Source organism: Muntiacus reevesi, chromosome 18, assembly GCF_963930625.1.
Source record: "Muntiacus reevesi chromosome 18, mMunRee1.1, whole genome shotgun sequence".
NCBI lineage: Eukaryota > Metazoa > Chordata > Mammalia > Artiodactyla > Cervidae > Muntiacus > Muntiacus reevesi.
The window spans coordinates 41605469-41624853 of NC_089266.1; the positions used below are offsets into that span (position 1 = coordinate 41605469).

At 48.7% G+C, this 19385-nt stretch overlaps 1 protein-coding gene across 3 annotated transcripts in view; it reads left to right on the forward strand.

Annotated features, from left to right (window-relative positions):
* The window catches only part of FAM222B (family with sequence similarity 222 member B), a 56373-nt gene extending 38507 nt beyond the window's left edge, over positions 1-17866 (forward strand). The window contains exons 2-3 of one of the 3 annotated variants that reach the window (XM_065910266.1): positions 7010-7131; positions 13742-17865. In XM_065910266.1, the coding sequence (XP_065766338.1) occupies positions 7050-7131; positions 13742-15351 (1692 nt within the window). In that variant the 5' untranslated portion in view covers positions 7010-7049 and the 3' untranslated portion in view covers positions 15352-17865. Of the gene's footprint in view, positions 1-7009; positions 7132-13741 lie in introns of all 3 variants that reach the window. The other 2 variants (XM_065910268.1, XM_065910267.1) reach the window with 2 other exon arrangements.
* The last annotated feature ends 1519 nt before the right edge of the window (positions 17867-19385 follow it).

The following is a 19385-nucleotide window of genomic DNA, read 5'->3' on the forward strand; positions in this document are numbered from 1 at the left end:
TCATACCTTGTAGTTATGTACTCAAAATGCAGCAGCCTTACAAAAAAGAATGAAATAATACCATTTGCAGCAACATAGATGGACCTAGAGATTATCAAGCTAAGTGAAATAAGTCAGAAAGAGAAAGACAAGGGGAGTTCCTGGTGACCTGGTGGTTAGGATTCTGGACTTTCACTGCCGTGGCCTGGGTTTGATCCCTGACCAGAGAACTGAGGGTGTCCCACAAGCCGTGTGGCGCAGCCAAAAAAGAAAAGAAAGACAAATACCATATGCTGTCATTTATATGTGGAATCTAAACTATGACACAAATGAACTTATTTATGAAACAGAATCAAACTTACAGACATAGAGAACAGACTTAGAGTTGCCAAGGCAGGGGGCGCGGGGGCGAGATGGATTGGGAGTTTGGGATTAGCAGATGCTAACTATTATTATATATAGAATGGATACACAGCAAGGTCCTAATGAAGAGTATGAAAAAGAATGTGTGTGTGTATATATATATGTAGAACTCAATCACTTTGGTGTATAGCAGAAATTAACACAACTTTTAAATCAACTATATTTCAGTAAAATAATTTTTTTTTAATGTAGCAGGCTTTCTAAATGACCTTAAGTCTCTTAAATTTCTGTCACCCTTTTTCAAACTTGAAAGCCAGAGTCTAGACTGAGGTAGAGGCCTTCTCTGGGGCCAGAGAGTCCCTGGAGAACGTGGCCTGCGTGCAGTTGAGGGAGGAGGAAGAGCCTGCGTAAGCAGCTTGTTTAGCTGCTCTTTGAACACATGCTTGCCAAGGTTTTTAAACAGCCTGCTAAATTCTTAAAATTCTTTTTCCATGTTGTGGCTTTGATCTATAAGATTACAGAAGCTATACTGAGGACCTGCCTTTTTTCATTTTTATCAAGAATAAATGCCTGTCTATGGTATGACTTGTTTTGAGCTCAGTCAGTGCCTATTAAAGGACTTTTTAGACACACTGAGCCTTAGACTCACACCCAACTTTGATATCTTTCCTACAGATTTCCTTTTTTAACTCAGTTGCCTCAGTTTCCCTGAGTGTGAGAGCTGTGCTTCTCTGGCAGCTTTTCATGAACTCATGTGGGATGCAGGGCTTTGAAGATTAAAAATTGCCACTTAATTATAGGTTATTTGTTTAATTATATTTCATCTGAGTAATAATCAAAAGCTTTCTGATTTGATACAGGTTTCTACAGGAAATTGTAAAAGGAAAAAATCCAGTATTTGTGTATTATCTCAAGGAAGCGGTTTCTTCTGATTTCTTACTAATTTCTTTGTCTTGCTGTGCACAGTCCCAGGTACCTAGGAGTAAAACCCTACCAGCCCGACAGCTCTGCTTGTGATTACGAAGGTGGTTAAGTACAAAGATTGTCAGTCTCTCTGAAATAGTTTAGCTTAAGTTACAGTGATACAGCGCTGTTAGGAAACTGAAGGCTATTACATGCAATAACGAGAAACTGCAGATTCCGATTTAGCAGCTTGTAACCTTCAGTTCACATTTTTAGGAACACTGATTTCTACCTAGTGGTAGAATGTACCGAAGCCAGAGGATGCTTGTCAGTACAGTGCAGTGATGGTACCAGGGCCGTTTTTTCCGAGCACCTAGGCAGTTTTTGTCTCTTCTGCTCTCATTCCCAGAGTAAAGGCACCTGTGCACACATGGGCACAGACGCTTTTTGGCACTCGTGTTATTCATGTGTTTCAAGGACCTGAATTTAGATAAATTCCAGACCCTGGGGTTAAAGTATATGCTATTCTTTCGGAATGTGAGCCAGCAGTATTTATTAAACATCTGTTACATGAATAATCTTGGTCCTGACCCTGTAACGGGGAAGGATAAATAAAAGATAGTCTTCAGAAGCTCAAGTTGAAAGGTTAGACTGTCCAGGGCAAATACTTTCCTGGGTCCTGAATAACAAATTCAGGAGAAAGCAAGCACTTGGGTCCTTAGATGAAATAAATAATGAGAGGATCCAGGAAAGAAAGTTCATGCTAAAGAAAGCGCTGGCAGAGAAAGCACCTTTAGTGACACGGGGGTGGGGTGGGGTGGGGTGGAGGGAATAGGAGAGGAACAGGACCTTTTGTGATGGGTCTTAAAGGGTAGTTAGAAATAATGTTTCCAAACCCCTTGAGCCTCATGTGTTCAGCTTTGTGGAGGTGGTTTGCAGCAGGGGTAGTTCTGGGCTTTCAAGAAAGTTAGTCCAGAGTGAACGTCCATCTTTCTCGCCCATCTTTCTCGCCCTTTCTTTCTCCCAGCTTAGAGTTGTGAGGTCTCAGTTGCTAGTGATAAGTCCCCTATTGTGTTAAAGATAGAGAAGAAAAATGCCTTTGAGCAGTGACTGAATGCTATTGAGATTGGGTTAGTAGTGAAAAGTACAAGGTAGGTGGAAGTTGCCAGTTATCTGGACTGACAGAATTATCTGTTTGAATAGATGCTTTCAGTGACACAGACCTTAAAGATGACTGGTTCTGCAGAGTCTGGTTTGATGAACATGTAATATTTTACCTTCTTTGTCCCTGTTTATTTTTCCCAGAGCAGTATTCCCTTCGGTTTTTAACCTAATTTCTTGGGCCCCAGGAGTAAAGGAATGGGGAGCAGTAGGATGAGAATTCTGCCCCCGCTCCTGAAAGGTAGTCTTTTTAGATGAGCCTTTACTTCATGGATGAGAAAACTTAGTAGTAAGAGATAGTGATGACTCTTTGAATGAATGCAGTTTCTCAGGGTTAATCATACTCTCTCAAGATGCATGGACTGAGGATTTTCACTGTTGGGTGTATTTTATAAAGTGGAGTCTGATAACAAGGGGGCATAACATTTTCTTTTTTTACATGGGATTTCAGAGATGGCACTGGTCTCAATTTCATTTTTTAATTAAAATCCATAAATAGCAGATTTAAAATTTTGAACCACAGCATGAATCAGAAATTGGGTTTGTCAACCTTTACTTTTGGGGAGGTGGTAGTTCTTTTTGAAAGTGGGGGTGAAGGCAGAGAAAGAGAAGGAAAGCAGGAGAGAGCCTTGGAAATAAGGGTACTGGAAGGCACAAGGCCGTGGGTGGGAGATGCTGGGAGGTCATGACTCCATCACTTCACCCCCGACTCCCAAGTAAAAAACCCTTTACTAGCATTTTCTCCCCTCCTTTTCCCACTAAAAAAAGAAAAAGAAGGAAAAAAAAAAACCACGAAGAGGAGTCTTTCTTTTCCTTGTTTTCTACCCTTCAGTGGTCGTTAAGCATAAACAGGGACAAACAGTACAAACAACTGAGGTTTTCCTACCAGCACAAACCCGTCCTAAGGCAGAGATGGCCCTTTATCAGATGCTACCCAGGAAAGCAGAGAGTGTGACCTCACACTCTCTAATAAAACCTCTGTTAACCTCGGTGAGGCGGGGGAGGTGTGGGGGGCACGCGTTAAAGTCCTTTTGAATTTTCCCAGTGGGGTCAGAGTTTTGTTCCTTAATTAGAGGTAGTCTGGGAAAAGCCAGCACTTATGCAAATGCCCCAGGAGGGTCTGAACACCTTAGTTCTGTGCTCACTGTGACACTGTCATCCCTCTGCTTAGGGAGCAGGCCAGCTGGTGGTAGGAGAGCTGGCTGAGAGCGCGCAGAGAGGTTCTGCCAAGGAGATCTTTTTTCTTTCTCTGTGATGTCTGCAGCTCATTTGGCCTGAGCACCAGGTTGCTACTTGATGCTATTCAGAAGTCAGGATTTGAATTTTGAGGCCCTTTCAGAGAAGGTAGAGGTAATGTTGATTTCTGGGTCTAATTGTGCTTGTGGAAGTTATCAGCTGTAACTTATATTGGAACATACGTTCTTTAAAAAGCCAGATGGCAATCAAAATGTGTGGGTGGTTTGAAGTTTTTAAATAAAAGGCTTGTACTCAGCTGCCAAGCCTCCAGAGAAGTGCTTTGTACAATGCATCCCAGCTTTCTAGAATGGCTTGTGGAAGCAAGTTGCTTCCTTCGTATTTCCTCACAACCTTCGTGACCTTGCCACGTTTGTCTTCCCTGCCCTGGCAGAAATTGATTCCTGACTTCAGTAAAACTGCTCAGGGGCTTGAAGATTTCCTTAGTTTAAGAGGCAGTCTTTTGGAAAGGATGGCAGGTCCCTGAACTCTGAAAGGAAGTGTGCACAGACGAGGGGCTGTGCTCTTGGCAGCCCAGATAATGCCGGTAAGGGCTCAGGAGCTAGACTTGCTGGGTGGTTCTGGTTGGAAACATAATCATCAGAGGTCCCAAACTCTGGGACTGCTTCCTGCTCAGACTAAAAACTGACTTGTGGAGTCTTTGCAGAGTTCACCTCTTATTTTTGTTCCTTTGTTTGCTGTCAGTAAATCACTAATGCCTTTTGCCACAGTTCAGCTGGCTTAATTCTCTCCTGTTCTTCCTGTTGAAATCCAGAGTTGTGGCTTGCAGGGCAGTATGTTATGGTCAGCTCTTTAGTATCCACAACCCCCACTTGTCTCGTGGTTGCAGGCATCAGGATTTGCTAGGTGTATCAGAGATTACAGTGATCATTCGTAGATTGGTTCCTTCTAAAAAGTACAGAGAGAGAGTGTTATCTGCAAAACAGCTGAATGAATGTGTTTTTTGTACCTCCGTCATCAGTCTCTTGGCTTTCCAGGTGAAGTTCAAGGCCTGGAGGTGGGAGTGTGCTTGGCTCGTTGGAAGAGCTCCAAGGAGACCGCCGTGGCTGGAAGTAGAGTCGGCAAAAGGGTCAGGGGAGGTTAGAAGATGAGGTCAGATACATAATAGTAACAGATCAGAGAAGGCCTTGTGGGCCACGTTAGGATTTTGTATTTTATTCTAAGTGAGAGGGGAAGTTGTTGGAGATTTTTGAGCTGATATAGCTTCCAGTTAAAAAAATAAATTACTCTGATTGTCGTGTGGAGAACAGATTGGGTGATAGGAACAGGGGTGGAACAGAGAGGTCATTTGAAAGGCTGTTGTCGTAATCCAGGCTAGAGATTATGAGACAAGTGAAATTATTGCCTACCTCCAAGAACGGTTGGGAGACCTCAGAAAGAAAACATCACTAAAGCCTCTCATACAGCCCTTTGCAGGATCCTAGGCTCCAGTATTTGTTAATTCTCTTCCTTTCCTCGGAGTTTGCCCTCAGCTGTATTAGAACCATAGGGGAGAGGTTATTAAACAGAGATCGGCGTTCACAAGGGAAGGGTTGTAAGCAGTACCTCAGTCGTTTGACCCTAACAGAAGACTTTTTATTTCTCAAGGCACTGCAGTTGGCACACTGTTCATTCTGTCATCCCACCCACCAGAGACCTGAAAAGACCGAATCTGTGCCGGAACTCCAGGGCAGCTCTGTTCTCATTGAGGCTTTCACTCTTCAGTTCTTTCTGCAGTTGCTATCTTAGACACAGTCTGAGCAGCCTCTTTCACAAAGTATCTTTTCAGCTACCTGGCCTTGCATGCTGGAGCTCTCTGATACTCATCATGACAAGGTAGTTTTCACATACCTGAGAGGACCCTTTAAGGGAAAGAAAGAGGTTTTGTGGTCTTTGTTTAACATTTGAGCTTCCCCTTCACCCCTCCCCACCCCCCAGCCCACACCGGTCCTCTTTTGTTGTGATCTGAAAGCCTTAATACCAAGCCACCCTGATTTCAGGGGTTTGCAGTGTGGGAAAGGAATTCAGTATGATTTAGTATATTACAATTGTTTGGGAAACACGTACTCCACGACTGTACCACCCTGAACCACCCTGAACGCGCCTGATCTTGAAGTTAAGCAGAGTCAGGCCTGGTTAGTACTTGGATGGGAGAGAAGTGTGGTTCTTGGTACGTGGGAAGCTTGAATTGTTGACAAAGCTTCCTTCCCTCCGGAAGGCTACATCATTGTTTACTTGGGCTGTGTGTGTCTTGTTGGAAGACTTCGCTGATAAAACCGTGCCATCTTGTTACAACATCAGAATCACCTGCCCGAAGAGGGCTGCTGGCAGCCTACCACTTCCTTGATTTACCCTGGGAGCAAAGAGGTTTTTTTTCCCTTTTTTGGCGGGGAGGGGTGGGTCTGGAGATCTATTTGTGTGAAAGGCCACAGGAAGGTGAATCCCCAGAAACTTGCAGACAGAATTTGCTTTAATAGTAGTCAGTCTTGTCTCCTAGGATGCTCTTACTCCTTTTTAAAAGTAAGTTCAGCCTCCAACTAATAAAGAAAAAAAATAAATAAATAAATAAAAATAAAATAAAAATAAATAAATAAATAAAAGTAAGTTCAGGCGAATTCCCTGGTGGTCCAGTGGTCAGGACTCTGGCTTTTCACTGCTGAGGGCCCAAATTCACTCCCTGGTTGGCAAACTTAAGATCCTGCAAGCTGAGAGGTATGACCAAAAAAAAAAAAAAAGTAAGCTCAGATTACTAGGACCCTAGTTGGACTTTGGGTGTCTTTGCATCTCATATACTGTACTGTCTCTGGAAGTGTCTGGCTGCCGCGGCCCCCCACCAGAGCTGTGAATAGATAGAGCCAGGCCCCATGAGGATGAGCTGTCTTTAGTAATGCTGTTCTGTTTTTAGGGAGAAATCGTCTTTTCCTTCACCTCAGTTGGACTGTGCCCTAGCCTTTCTTTGCCTGCCTTGGCTGGGGCATGGAGGAGAGCCAGCATACCATTTATGTGGCTGCCACGTGGGCTTACCCAAAAGCCGTAAGGAGAGGCAGCCTATGGGAAATGCAGGCGCCAAGTGAGTGCATCCGTAGCTTGTGAACATAAAGACCTTCAGTCGTTTGTGTGGATCGGTATTTTCTAGTTTTTATTTTCCCCACCCAGGCATCTGCGCTGACTGAAATATTTGAGCCATAGCAATAGTAGAGAGCAAATTGTTTCTACAGATAAAGACATAGATATATTTTCGTCCTACATGCTGCTAATTAAATTGCTTATCTATCTAAACTTGGGCCTCTGCTGCTGATATCCGATGTCCCTGGTATCTTCCTTGAGTGATTGCTTTGTGTTCCATGACCTTGTTTTTTTGTCATTGCAGTGTGAGTGACTGCCTCATGTTGTGTTGATGCCGGTCTGCCATGCTAGCCTGTCTACCAGGGCCAGGTGACCTGTCCTTTCAGCTTCTTTCTCACACGCAGATGAACACTGGACTTCAGAAATGTAAGTAATCTGGATCCCAGGGAAGCATGCGGTCCTTTATTTTTCCCCTCCATTCGGGTTCTCCCAGAGACAACTTTAGGGTACCCTGACTTTGCTACCTCCAAGATATTCTTCAGCACAGACAGCAAGAAAGCAGCTGCAGAACTTGTCGGCAGTGCAAGATGCTTCTCTGATCAGAGGCCTCTTAAATACTAGATTCCCCAGTGTGTGTCATCTTAATTTTAATTGTTGTTGATAGATGTCTGTTGAGCAGTCGGGCTATATGGTGTTTTACAGCCCAGTGTTACATATATCATATATGTATATATCACCCTTCAAAGAAGTGTTTCAGTTTGAACCCTGGGAGGAATGGTATGAAAATGCACAGTCCAGATTACTTACTGTATCTCTGACACAAACTGTTTGCACTGTTATGTTGTTTGGAGCTCTCTGAGTGCCCTCTGCCACGGAGACAGACTGTTCCCCCTTGGCCTTGCTGTCTGCCTTCTGAGCCAGTGCCCGCAGCTCACAGCAAATAAACTCTCGCCTCCAGAAGGGACACGGAACTATCTAGCTTTCTCAGCCTCTCTGGGCGTGTTCCTGTTAATATTCTTCCCCCGGGACGGGATTTTGGAGAACTGCTAGCTTCCTGTATTACATTGGCTGGCACTGGGGCTTCAGACTTTGTGTTTTCCCAGTTCCTACCTTCCATCCCTGTACTACGTGAATGTGCAAGGAAGATTCTATTCCTGGCTTGTCACCATGCACGGCATCTTCGAGTATAAAGATGGCCCTAAATTTGGAATAGAGTTTCCTTTCAGAGCAAAAAGGGAAGAGCAACGAAGCATCTCAGCTTACCCTTTCACAGAAAAAGAGCCTCAGCAGGTTACCTGACTCCTTTATGGCCGAGGTTGGCAAGCTTTTGCTGACAGGGGTCGAATGGACCACACCACGTGGTCTCTTGCGCGTTCTCACCTCTGCGCCCCCAGGGCACCGGCAGCCGTGGCAGCGTGTAAACAGACGAGTGCGGCTGTGCTCCGGCACAGCCCTCTGCGGGAGCGCAGCAGCCTGGCGCTGGCTTCCAGGCTGTCGTCTGTCGCTCCCTGCTCCATGAGATTATCTGCAGAAGTTAAAAACGGTCTGGCCTCTTGACTTCCTTTCTTTGAGGGAGAGTAAGACTCAGAGCCTGGCCAGATCTAGAATTTGGCCCGTGAATGCAGCTCCTGTAACAACAGAGCTGAGAGTGTCAGTCTTCCTTCTGCAGCTGCCTGACGTAGTCGGCAAGTTCGCTGTCCCAACTCCTGCCCAGGCTCTCTCTCTCTCTCCCATGCGTGCTGGTCGGGTGCAGGCATTGTCTGGGCTCTCTGGCCGCCCAGAGCCACTTGCTCACGTGCTGTGGCTGGGTGCAGGCTTCCAGGCACAGAGCTGGGGGGGTGTACTCAGAAGGATGTAGTAAGATGGCAGAGAGCAGCTCACTGTCTTTCTTCTAGGTCCTTAACACACTGACAGCTTCGCCCAGAGATTTACCATCAAGGGCTGAACCATCTAGGAGGAAAGGCAAATTGGCAGCTTTATCTTAGCTGCTGATGTTGGATCTTCACTCCCTTCTCCCCAGAGCAGCCCCCAAGTCACCTCTGCAGAAAGCTCTGTCCCAAATCTGTATTCAAGAATTGAGGTGTCCTTTTTCTCTGGTTTCAGGCTTAGCTATTCATTTGGGGGACAATGTATTTGAATCGCTTCAACTCTCTTGTGACTCTCCTTAACTACACCTAAACTTTTGCAGAGAAGAAAACCCAGTGGTGCTTTTAAGCTCACTTGCTTGCTTCTTTGCTCTCCCAAAATGTATTAGGAGAAACAAAAAACAATCCTCTTCTGTGATTTACAGTTCTTAACATTAAGCATTTACCATTAAGGTGGGACAGAGTATAAACTGTCTGCTTCACAAACCAGAAGCTAAGGCGCTGCCCAGAGCCGAAGTCTACCAGCTGTCAGGATCTGTGGCTGCTATTCAGCCTTTCCCTGCTCCCATCCTAAGGAGGGTCTTAAAAGTTGCTCAGAACACAGAACTCAGTATCTAGTGATGTGGGCATGGAGTGTGTGCATGCTAAGTTGCTTCAGTCATGTCTTTTTGTGACCCCATGGACTGTAGCCCGCCAGATTCCTCTGTCCATGGTGATTCTCCAGGCAAGAATACTGAAGTGGGTTGCCATGCCCTCCTCCAGGGGATCTTCCCAACCCAGGGATCAAACTCATGTCTCTTATGTGTCCTGCATTGGCAGGCAGGTTCTTTACCACTAGTGCTACCTAGGAAACTCCATGGGGTGCAGATACTTACATCCAGTCGTGTCCGACTCTTCCGACCCTATGGACTGCAGCACGCCAGGCCTCCCTGTCCCTCACCATCTCTTGAGAGTTTGCCCAAGTTCATGTTCATTATGTTGGTGATGCCATCCAGCCATCTTATCCTCTGATGCCCTCTTCTTCTGCCCTCAATCTTTCCCAGCATCAGCCTTAATAGTTTAGTATATTTTATATTGGAATAGTCAGCTTAAGGCAGGGGAGATGGGTCAGGGCTCAGGAGAGGGGCTATGTGGCTTCTTGGTCCAGCACTGTCAGTCACCCGGCTGATCAGTCGTCCGCCGGCTTGAGCTGCCGTATGTACAGAATCATAATATCAGTCCCTTCAGACACCAGTGTTTTCTCTTCTCCCCATCCTCTTCTACGTAGATGCATAGGAGGGTGTGATATATTTTCCTACCATAGTATGACTTGCCTTAGTGCAGGCTGGATTAAGGGACATCTTGCCTTTGGGTGGGTCCTGCATGGGCTAGAAGACCACAATTGTGGTCAGTGGCTGCCCTCCCAGAACCTTCCTGGGTTGTTATTCTGTGTCACATGGTTCGGGAGATCTCCACCATTTTGGAGCTTTGTACTTGAAATGGAGCTTTGTACTTGAAAAATTTGTTTTCCTCTAAGCCATCTTCTCCCAGTTCCCCAGAAACTGTTGCTTTTGAACATTTTTTTCCTTCATTAACCCCAAGCCTCTGCTCCTGTTTCTCCAGTTTACAGTCAGGTGTACAGATAGGGTGGCTTGATAAAGATTTCTGGGTAGAGTAGTTGAAATGACCAAAGGTCCCAGGTCTTCAGATTGTCTTTCAGACAGCGACTGTGACCTCTTTCACTGTAGAGTCTTGGGACCTAGGACAAATAATCAAAATTAATCTTTTACTATACTCTCGTATGCTTATCTGCCCCCTAGTGGAAAGATCGGGAAATGGCAAATTGGCCCGATGACTGGATAAACTAAGAGAAACATCAGAAATATTAGCTAACATTTGTTGAGTGCTTACCATATGCCAGGCACTGTCTTGCCTATTTTTATGCACATTCCCATTCACTCTTCAATAATTCCATATGGGAGACTCACTTATCTTTCTTTTAAGCATGAGAGTGTTTGTCACTTGTCAGTGTCACATTACTAATCAGTGACGAGGCTAGAATTCACTCTTGGGTCAGACTCCAAAGCCTGTATTTGATGCAGAGGCACACCTGTGTGTCTCCACAGGTTAGAGGCCACTAGTGTCTTCTGATCTTCAAAACAGAAAGATAAACAGGGAGGTCCCAGTGAGGTTACTTTGTCCCATCTGTGGGTAGACTCAGCGAAACCTGCTATCCTTGAATGATTACCATTGACAGTTACAGGTCCTCTTTACAGAGCATTTTCTGTTCATCGGATCTCTTGATCTTAGTAATTCTGTGAGGTAGGACAGCAGGTATCATTGCTGTTTATAAATGAGGAATGACTGAGCGACACTCTTAGTCGTCAGATAATAAAGCCAGTGCTTGAATCCAGTCTCTTTTTTCTAACCACAATCTCTGTTCTCCACTGCTTTATGTCCCGATTAACGACACCGTTGGTACCAGATAGTTAAACAAGTTGCTTGCAAAGCTGTAGTGTCTGTCGGCTGTGCACTTAGAGGAAATGATGCAGAAGGAAGAGGCTCCAGGGTGCCTGTGTGGGGACGGAGATGATACTGAGGAAAACTCGAAGGGTTGGGCTGAAGTCTGGTACGTGAAGTGGGTGGTGTCAGAGCCCCAGAATGGGACCTCTTTCTTGTCCAGTATGCTCATCTGTCATCCTTGAGAGTCTTCCTTAATGTGCTATAGCCTGTGTCCAGCCTCCCCGCCCCTCACCTCATCACCATCATCAACATCAGCGGAGCCAGGACAGAGGGAACTAGTCGGTGTAGTGTCCCGTCCTGTACTTCTGATTGAGGCTGGCACACGTTGTGCCTCTGTTGGAAAAAAGTAGCTCGAGAGTTGATATTGACTTGGAGCAAAGGAGCTCTGTTACTCAGCAAGCCACTGTCCCAGCCTCTCTCAGTTGGCCTTCAAGGAGAGAAGCTTGTTAACATGGAGCAAGACTCTTCGTACATGGAGGGGCAGACCTTCATTTCCTGTCTGAATGGAAACGCAGCAGTTTCAGACTCCTCCTATTCAGCTGAATCCCAGCTGTTCAGCCAGACAGTGTATTTCCAGGTACTTACTCTGCAGGTCTGCTCCGGGTAAGGAAGGCGCCAAGCCAGGATGTCACACACTTCTCATGAGGCACTTGAAAGCACAGGGGCTGACCGGGGCAGCTTCTCGTGGAGCTCTGGTGCCTTGAGTTTAGGGGCATTCTTCAGTGATTACAGACTTTTTTGGTGTCCTCTGTGCAAGAGAATGTAAGACAGGTCAGAAAATGACCCCCACTTTATGGAGCCTGAAGCCCATTAAGGGTCAGAGGCTGACAAGCAGCAGCAGAACTCTGTTCTCCAGGCTTTGACCCTGCTTGCCGTCTATTGCTGCCTAGTGGGTGGGAGCCTTCCAGGCCTCCCTGCCTCTTCCTGCTTCCTACCTTCAATTGTCACGGTCACATTCCTCCTTCTAAGGCCTTCTGCAGATCAGTCATCTTATAAACACGGCGATTACGGATGGAGCAGGTATTCAGCACTCAGTAAATAAAGTAGAGCCTTGAATACGTTAGAATGCCTACCAAGTTCAAGGCACTGTGCCAGCGTTTGAAAACATGAACCTTTTCCTTTCTGTACCCTTTTTTGCTGAGTCCTGCCTCTCTGAGCGTGAGTCCGGATCTCTCTGCCCCTCCTGAACTGGAGCTTTCTTTTCTTGCTTCCGAGGAGAGCAGCAGTTTCTAAGCAGTTGCTGCCAGCCAACCAGCAGTGCCACCCAATGCAGGCAGCTGTGCCCCTCCCTGCCAGCACTCACTAGACGACTTCTGTTCCATGATGCCCAGCGACGTGACTTTGAATGGGGTCTCCTTTGGGCCAAGCCAGCTGAGGCCACAAGCCAGGCATTTGGTCAGCTTAGTACTTGGTCTGCCCTGGCGGCCTCCGGCACCGGGAGGAAGTAGGGAGGGAGTCTGCTAGCTGAACCCCGGCTCCCAGCCAAGCGCACCCCTCCTTTTTTTTTTCTGCTTCGGGGAGTCTGTGTACTTACTCAGCAAGCCTTTATTAAGCACCTTCTGTGTATACTCAGGAGAGACCCTCCCTCGGAGAGAGGGAGAATGGAGCTGAGACCCCTTGCCAGGAACCTGGCAAGCTTAAAGAGCTCTTGTTCTCAGAACCTTTTCCTTTTTGACTGCAAGCACGACATCCGCTGGAGCCCCCTGATGGGAGGCGACTGGAGACGGGAACAAAGAGACTGTTAGCATTAATGAGGCCCATTGAGCGGTGTTTCCGCAGTCTCCAAAGGAGGGCAGGTTTTTCCTCTTTCATTTCAGAAAGTGACAGCTGACAGGGGCCGAATACAGACTATTTTTGGCTCTCAGAACTTAAAGATGCTCTGAATCCTTTCTCCTCAGTTCCCTCCCTGCAGTCCTGTCATTATTGTCACCCCCCACGAGGAAATAAATAAAGCCTTTTGATCTTCACCCAGCCAGGCTGAGAGTAAGCTGTAAACAAAAGTGAACTTGTGACATGGGGGTGGGGGAGGAATGGTGGCAGCTCACTCCTCTGCCCCTGAAAAAAGCAGCATCCTGTCTCCTGTGCCAGGATGCTCACCCCGTGGGCAGTGCGCCAGCTGCCACTGCCCAGAGAGCTGACGCCTCACTGGCCACCGCAGACCGGAGGGGAGCCATTCTGGATGCCCTGTTCCCCAGGGTGCCACCGGGCAGGGACCGAGCGGCCCTGACAAGCAGCCCTGCTTAGAACCTCCAAACCCCAGGCCAGCAGGGGCTGGTAGGAACTTGGATAGACTTCCGTGTGAGAATTGGCCCAGTTCCGGCTCTCTACGTTGGGAGACTTTGGAAAGTTGCCCTGCTCTTCTGATCTTTAGTGACCTCGTTTGTGAAGTGGGGCCATCATGAGAGTACCTGCCTCCTAACACAGTAGCAGGGATTCACGGAGACAGCCTGGCACTCAGCACGAGCCCCGGCCCATGAGACGTGCCCACTGCATGTTAGCCGGGCTTGTTTTTGTGGGGGGCCGAGGCTGGCTCCGAACTGGAGACTCAGCCTGACACCCCGTGCGCCCTGCCCCCCAGGCCGCAGGCGGGAAGTCTAGGAGGGCTGGTTGGCTTGGCACTGACGAGCTCCCTCTCCTTCTCTGCTCTCCTTCCCCTTCTCTCTCTCTAGGGGACACTACACAGAAAATGAGAACTGCTCACTACCCCACCCCAGCCGAATTGGACGCGTATGCTAAGAAGGTCGCAAACAACCCACTGACTATAAAAATCTTCCCCAACAGTGTGAAGGTTCCCCAGCGGAAACACGTTCGTCGTACTGTGAACGGCCTGGACACATCGGCCCAGCGCTACAGCCCCTACCCGACTCAGGCCGCCACCAGGGCAGGCCTGCTGGCCATTGTCAAAGTGCCAGCCAAAAGCATACTCAAGGACTTTGACGGCACCCGAGCCCGGCTGCTCCCCGAGGCCATCATGAACCCCCCAGTGGCGCCCTATGCCACTGTGGCACCCAGCACTTTAGCCCACCCCCAGGCCCAGGCTCTGGCCCGCCAGCAGGCCCTGCAGCACGCACAGACCCTGGCCCATGCCCCTCCCCAGACGCTGCAGCACCCTCAGGGTATCCCGCCACCCCAGGCGCTGTCCCACCCCCAGAGCCTCCAACAGCCTCAGGGCCTGGGGCACCCTCAGCCCATGGCCCAGACCCAGAGCTTGGTCCACCCTCAGGCCCTGTCTCACCAGGGTCTCCAGCACCCCCCCACTCCCTTGCTGCATGGAGGCCGGAAGATGCCAGACTCAGATGCCCCCCCGAATGTGACCGTGTCTACCTCAACTATCCCCCTCTCCATGGCGGCCACGCTGCACCACAGCCAGCCCCCGGACCTGAGCAGCATCGTGCACCAGATCAACCAGTTTTGCCAGACGCGGGCGGGCGTCAGCACTACCTCAGTGTGTGAGGGCCAGATCGCCAACCCCAGCCCCATTAGTCGCAGCCTGCTCATCAATGCAAGCACGCGGGTGTCGACCCACAGCGTCCCCACACCAATGCCTTCATGTGTGGTCAATCCCATGGAGCACACCCACGCGGCCAGCGCCGCGCTGCCCGCTGCGGGCCCCATCAACCTGCCCGCGGGCCTCGCGCGCGCCCCCGCTGGCTACCCTAGCGACCTCAAGCCAGTCGCCTGGAACCAGCACCAGCTGGCCCACCTGCAGCAGATGTGCGGTGAGGCCGGTGGGACGCCGGCCCCCGGCCTGGCAGGCAAGCATGCGGCAGGACGCGAGTTGGCAGGGCCTGGCTTGGTGGGCAAGGCCCCTGCCTACCCGCAGGAACTCTGCCTGGCACAGCCTTTCCATCTGAAGCCACCCCTGGAGAAGCCAACCCCATCCCCACCCGTCAACGGCCTGGCCGCCCCACTGGCCTACCCCAATGGTCACTACTTCCAGCCCCTGTGGAACAACATTCTGCCCACTCCCAATAGCGACAGCTCGGGGTCTCAGGACCTCGCCGGGCCGTTCCACGCCGGGCCGCCCGCGGGCGCACCCCTCGACTGTGCGGCGGTGGCTGCTGGGGCGCACTTGCGGGCAGGGACCGGGGGCGGTCCGGTGGCAAGCCAGAACAGCTTGGTACAAACGGTGGATTACCTGAGTGGGGATTTCCAGCAGGCCTGCTTCCGAGAACAGAGCCTGGCCATGCTGAGCAAGGCCCACCGAGCCCCTGGCAACCGAGCCCCTGACCCCGCAGATAGTCGAAGTCTTCATATTCAGCACCCAGGGTACAGATAGGGAGCCCTGGGGCCCCCCACAAGCTCCACGTCATACATCGCCCTCCTAGGTTTAGTCTTACTTTTGAGTAATGGATAGTTTCAAAGTGTCACTGCTCCAACGTGATCATTCTTGGATGTCTAAGAAAGGGAATTGAGTGGGATCTAATTGAGGACAGAGGGGGGTCCTCTTCGCCCTCATCTTGCCCTGTACCAGCCCCAGCAGCTTTTGGGTTTATGTTGGGACCTAATCTCAACTCCCGGCTTGACTCTCCATTGCCTGCTTATCAGTCCAGTCCCTGCCCCCTCTGCGCCCCGACCATTTCCCACCAGCCTCCTTTCATCTTTACTGCACCTCTCACTGTTGCCCTTAGGACTGAGGTATGAGGAGGGTCCCGTAGGCGAGGTAGTAGTCAGCATCCAGCCACCTGAGCTAGGCGTCTTCCTGTCTGTCTGTCTCTTTCTGGGACTAAGAAGCCAGACTTCCCAAGTGCTCTGGGAGCCGAATTCTTACTTACCCAAAGACCTCAAATCAAAACGGACCCGGTCTGCATCTCCTCCCAGCTCTTCCCCATTCCTCAAGGCTTTGTTTTACACCTGCATTGAACCCAGAGCCACTGCACTTGTCCTTGCCACACTCCTCAAGGGCATCCTGCAAGCATGTGGCCGTGGCCTTGAGACATGGCAGGGGGCCGGGGAACCCGCCTTTGTATTGATACCTTGGTTCCTAACTCCCTTTCCATCAGTAGAGAAATGCCAGGACCGTCTGGCATATCCAAGACCTTCCTCACTGTTTCTCTCCTGAGTCATCTGCTGCCCTCACGCCCCACTCCCCCCTCACAAACAGAACAAACAAAAAGCCAGTCTTACTTGAGGAATTAGGTAGTAGGTGTGGGATGATCACATTGGAGTTTGGAATTAAAAACACTGAAAAAAAAAGTTAAACTGCATTTGGTTCTCTACACTGGCTAAGAATATTGCTCTACACTGTAAGTTTTAAGCGTCCTGTTTCTGTATGAATGTAGCGTGGGTTTGAGTAGCAATGTGTGTGAGCGGCCCCACAGGTGCATTCACTGTCTAGTCACCTTTCGCAGCCCCTGTTTAATGAAGAAAGAAAAACACAAAGCCTTAAGTTCTTTGAATTCTCCTTTACCAAATGAGCATGGTTCTAACAGCTGGAGATGGGCCCCTATTGGAAACAGCCCCTCCTGCCCCTCGCCCGCCCTCACCCACTCCATGCTCGAGTGTCTGTTCCCCAATGACAGTTAGTTGGCTAGAAATTTTAAACTTTTCTGTAACTTAGATTGTTTTGTTGTAATGTTTTGCATCCTTCTGTTAAAGACACATAGTTGGGCTGTTGTTTTCTTTTTTTTTTCTTCCTTTAAACCAAATAAGCCCTACCCTTTCCTCTTGTCTCTGGGGAATGTGAGCTGATGTTATTTATGATTCTTGGTTTTGTTTACTATACTATCCACTGTTCTTTAGCCAGAAATTCTCTAGTGATCTCTAGCAATGTGACTGAAGACCAGTTTTTAAATTACGTGTTGGCAAGTTGCCTTATATTTAAAAAGAGAAAAAACAAGGAAAAATAATGCCTGATTGTGTTATGCCAAATGATAGCAACATGGAGTCCTAATTTATTGTTCCCCGTTGTTTTGCTGCCGTCTGTAGACACTGGTACCTCCCTGTCCTGAGCCCCCAGGAGCACCAGCAGCCTCTGGTGCGACGCCTTCTCCCAGTGTGTTGGCCACCATCTCACCCAGGGGCCCCTTCCAGTTCTCGCTTCTCTTGAGTTAAATTCTCTGAAAGGACACCACTGTCTCAGCTTATCCCCTGCTTGATCTCTAAACCAGATATTTTTGCTGTAATTTTTTTCCAATGCCTCTCTCCCCAAAAGGTGAGCTGCCATTTTAGGAAATTGGACCAGACACCAACTTGGGGGCTTAAAAATCAAACCTCAAACCCATCTCTTCCTGTGTAGGGGTGCATCTGAAGCTCTCACTCCCACCCCTAGTCTGCATGGAAAATGTACTGTGACCCCCCTGCCCCCCACTACCCTCGCCTTTGGTGGGAGATGTTTCCTAGTTCACCCTGAGCCCCTCTTCCCCCTTGCCAGCCAGCCCCCAACCAGCAATAAAGGTCCATGCCAGGGCCTCCTATCCACACCCGCGCCTCCATTCCACACTACCCCTAGAAAATAATCTGGGTCTCCTGCCGTCCACATACTGTAGCATTCATTCTCCATCTCCCTCATCCTCTCACCTGTGGTGGTTTATGGGTGTGATGGGGTTTTTTAAGATTATTATAAACCAGTAAAAAAAAAAGAAAACTCACCTTTTGATCTTGTCCTATTCGTTACTGCTTGTTTGAGATGATCTTTCTTAATGGTTTTTAATACTTATTAGAAATAATTCATCATTTTTAAAGGGCCCTCTAGAGTATTTCTCCCAGTCAGAAGCCCTCCCAACCCATCTTCCCAGGACAGGTGTGCTGAGTCAGCCCCTGGAGGGGGCACCTGACTGACTAGCCCTCCCCTCTAGGCAGGGCTGCAGGGGACTTGGTGGGACTTGATGGTTAAGTATGTTTGCCACCTTTCACTGGAGGCCCAGTTCAGTGTACTGCCGTGTTCACTTCAATCAGTCATTGAAAAATGGGAATCTGGTCTGTGAATAAGCCAACTTTAGACTGAATGTCCCTCCCTTCCCCCTTGAAAATCTTGGAATTTCTGAGGACCTCTGACAAGTGATAATAAGTGGTGTAATAATCTGCAACATGAAAAGTGGCCCTCTTGGCAATTTCAGTCTTAAAAGGTTGAGTACTGATTGGAGATACTTTTTTTTGGGTCTCCGGGGTGGGGAAAAAATCCAAAACAGCTCTTTAGGTCTCCCGTTTCTGCTGAGTTTGGGTCTGGGCTAAGATGTGCCGGAGGGAAGGAAAGATCCCAGGTTGTGGAACTCAGTGAGGGTGGAATCAGGTGGTTAATAGGTGGTTCTCACAACTGATGGGGTTGAAAGCACCCTGAATGCGCGTCTGTGGGCTGTTCTTTCGTGAAGGTGCTTTTTGCCTTTACTCCTCCTCCCATCCGTGTGAAAGAAAACTCTCTTCCACTTGTTAGATGAGACCCATAGTCAGCCTAGAGTAAGAAGGCTAAACAGAATATTGAGAGTTGAGCCTCACTGTGATGCAAAACCTGGCTTGAGTTCCATAAGCAGTTAGGACTACCCGCAGAGGACGGGGTGAGCAGCATGGTGTGGGGCACCCTGTGTGAACTTACCACCTGCAGCGGGGCAGTGCTGCCAGCAGAGGGAGGACTTGGTCTGGGGAGGGGGAGTCTGGCTTCTGCTGAAAGGCTAATGCAGAAGAGGTTCCACCTGTTGGCCCTGGAAACCCAGGTCTATGCTTAAGTGAAGGCATTTCCTCTGCTAGAGCCCATAGTCTTTTACCAGCTTCCAGACCTCACTATACCAAGATGGTTTAGCTCATGAGAGAGTCATGTTTCTCAGCAAAGCAGCCAGGGCTTTGTCTCTCCCTACATGAGTGAATTTGACCTATTGAAGGCTAGGTTGGTTAGTTCCTCAGGCTTGCTGTCTCAGGCTTAGACCTTTCCTGTCACTTCTGAGAAGAGCTCTTCACCTGAGCCTCTGGCTGGGAAAGCAGAGAGGGCAAGCTACAGCCTTTGAAACTTCTCCTTCCCATACTCTGAGCCTGAACAGTATTTTACATACACAGGCCTCTTAGGTGGAGGGACTGAGCCTCCTCACCCACCTTCCTGTAAACCTAAGGCCACTTAGGGCCAGGCAAGAGTAAGGCTCTTTATGCTGATGAGTTAATCTTTACAAATCTAGCAGGATTACTCTCATTTTACCAGCGGGAGTAAGGATGCCATGTAGCTAAGTAACTTGCCAAAAAGCAAGCATAGCAAAGATCCAAAACCAAATCTATTGCCAAAATTAAAGGAAGCTATTCTAGGGATTGCTGGAGCTTAAAACAGAATCCAGCAATAAGGGGAAGAAAAATCCAGGCCCTGCCCCAAAATAGCTGGAAGATCACTGAAAT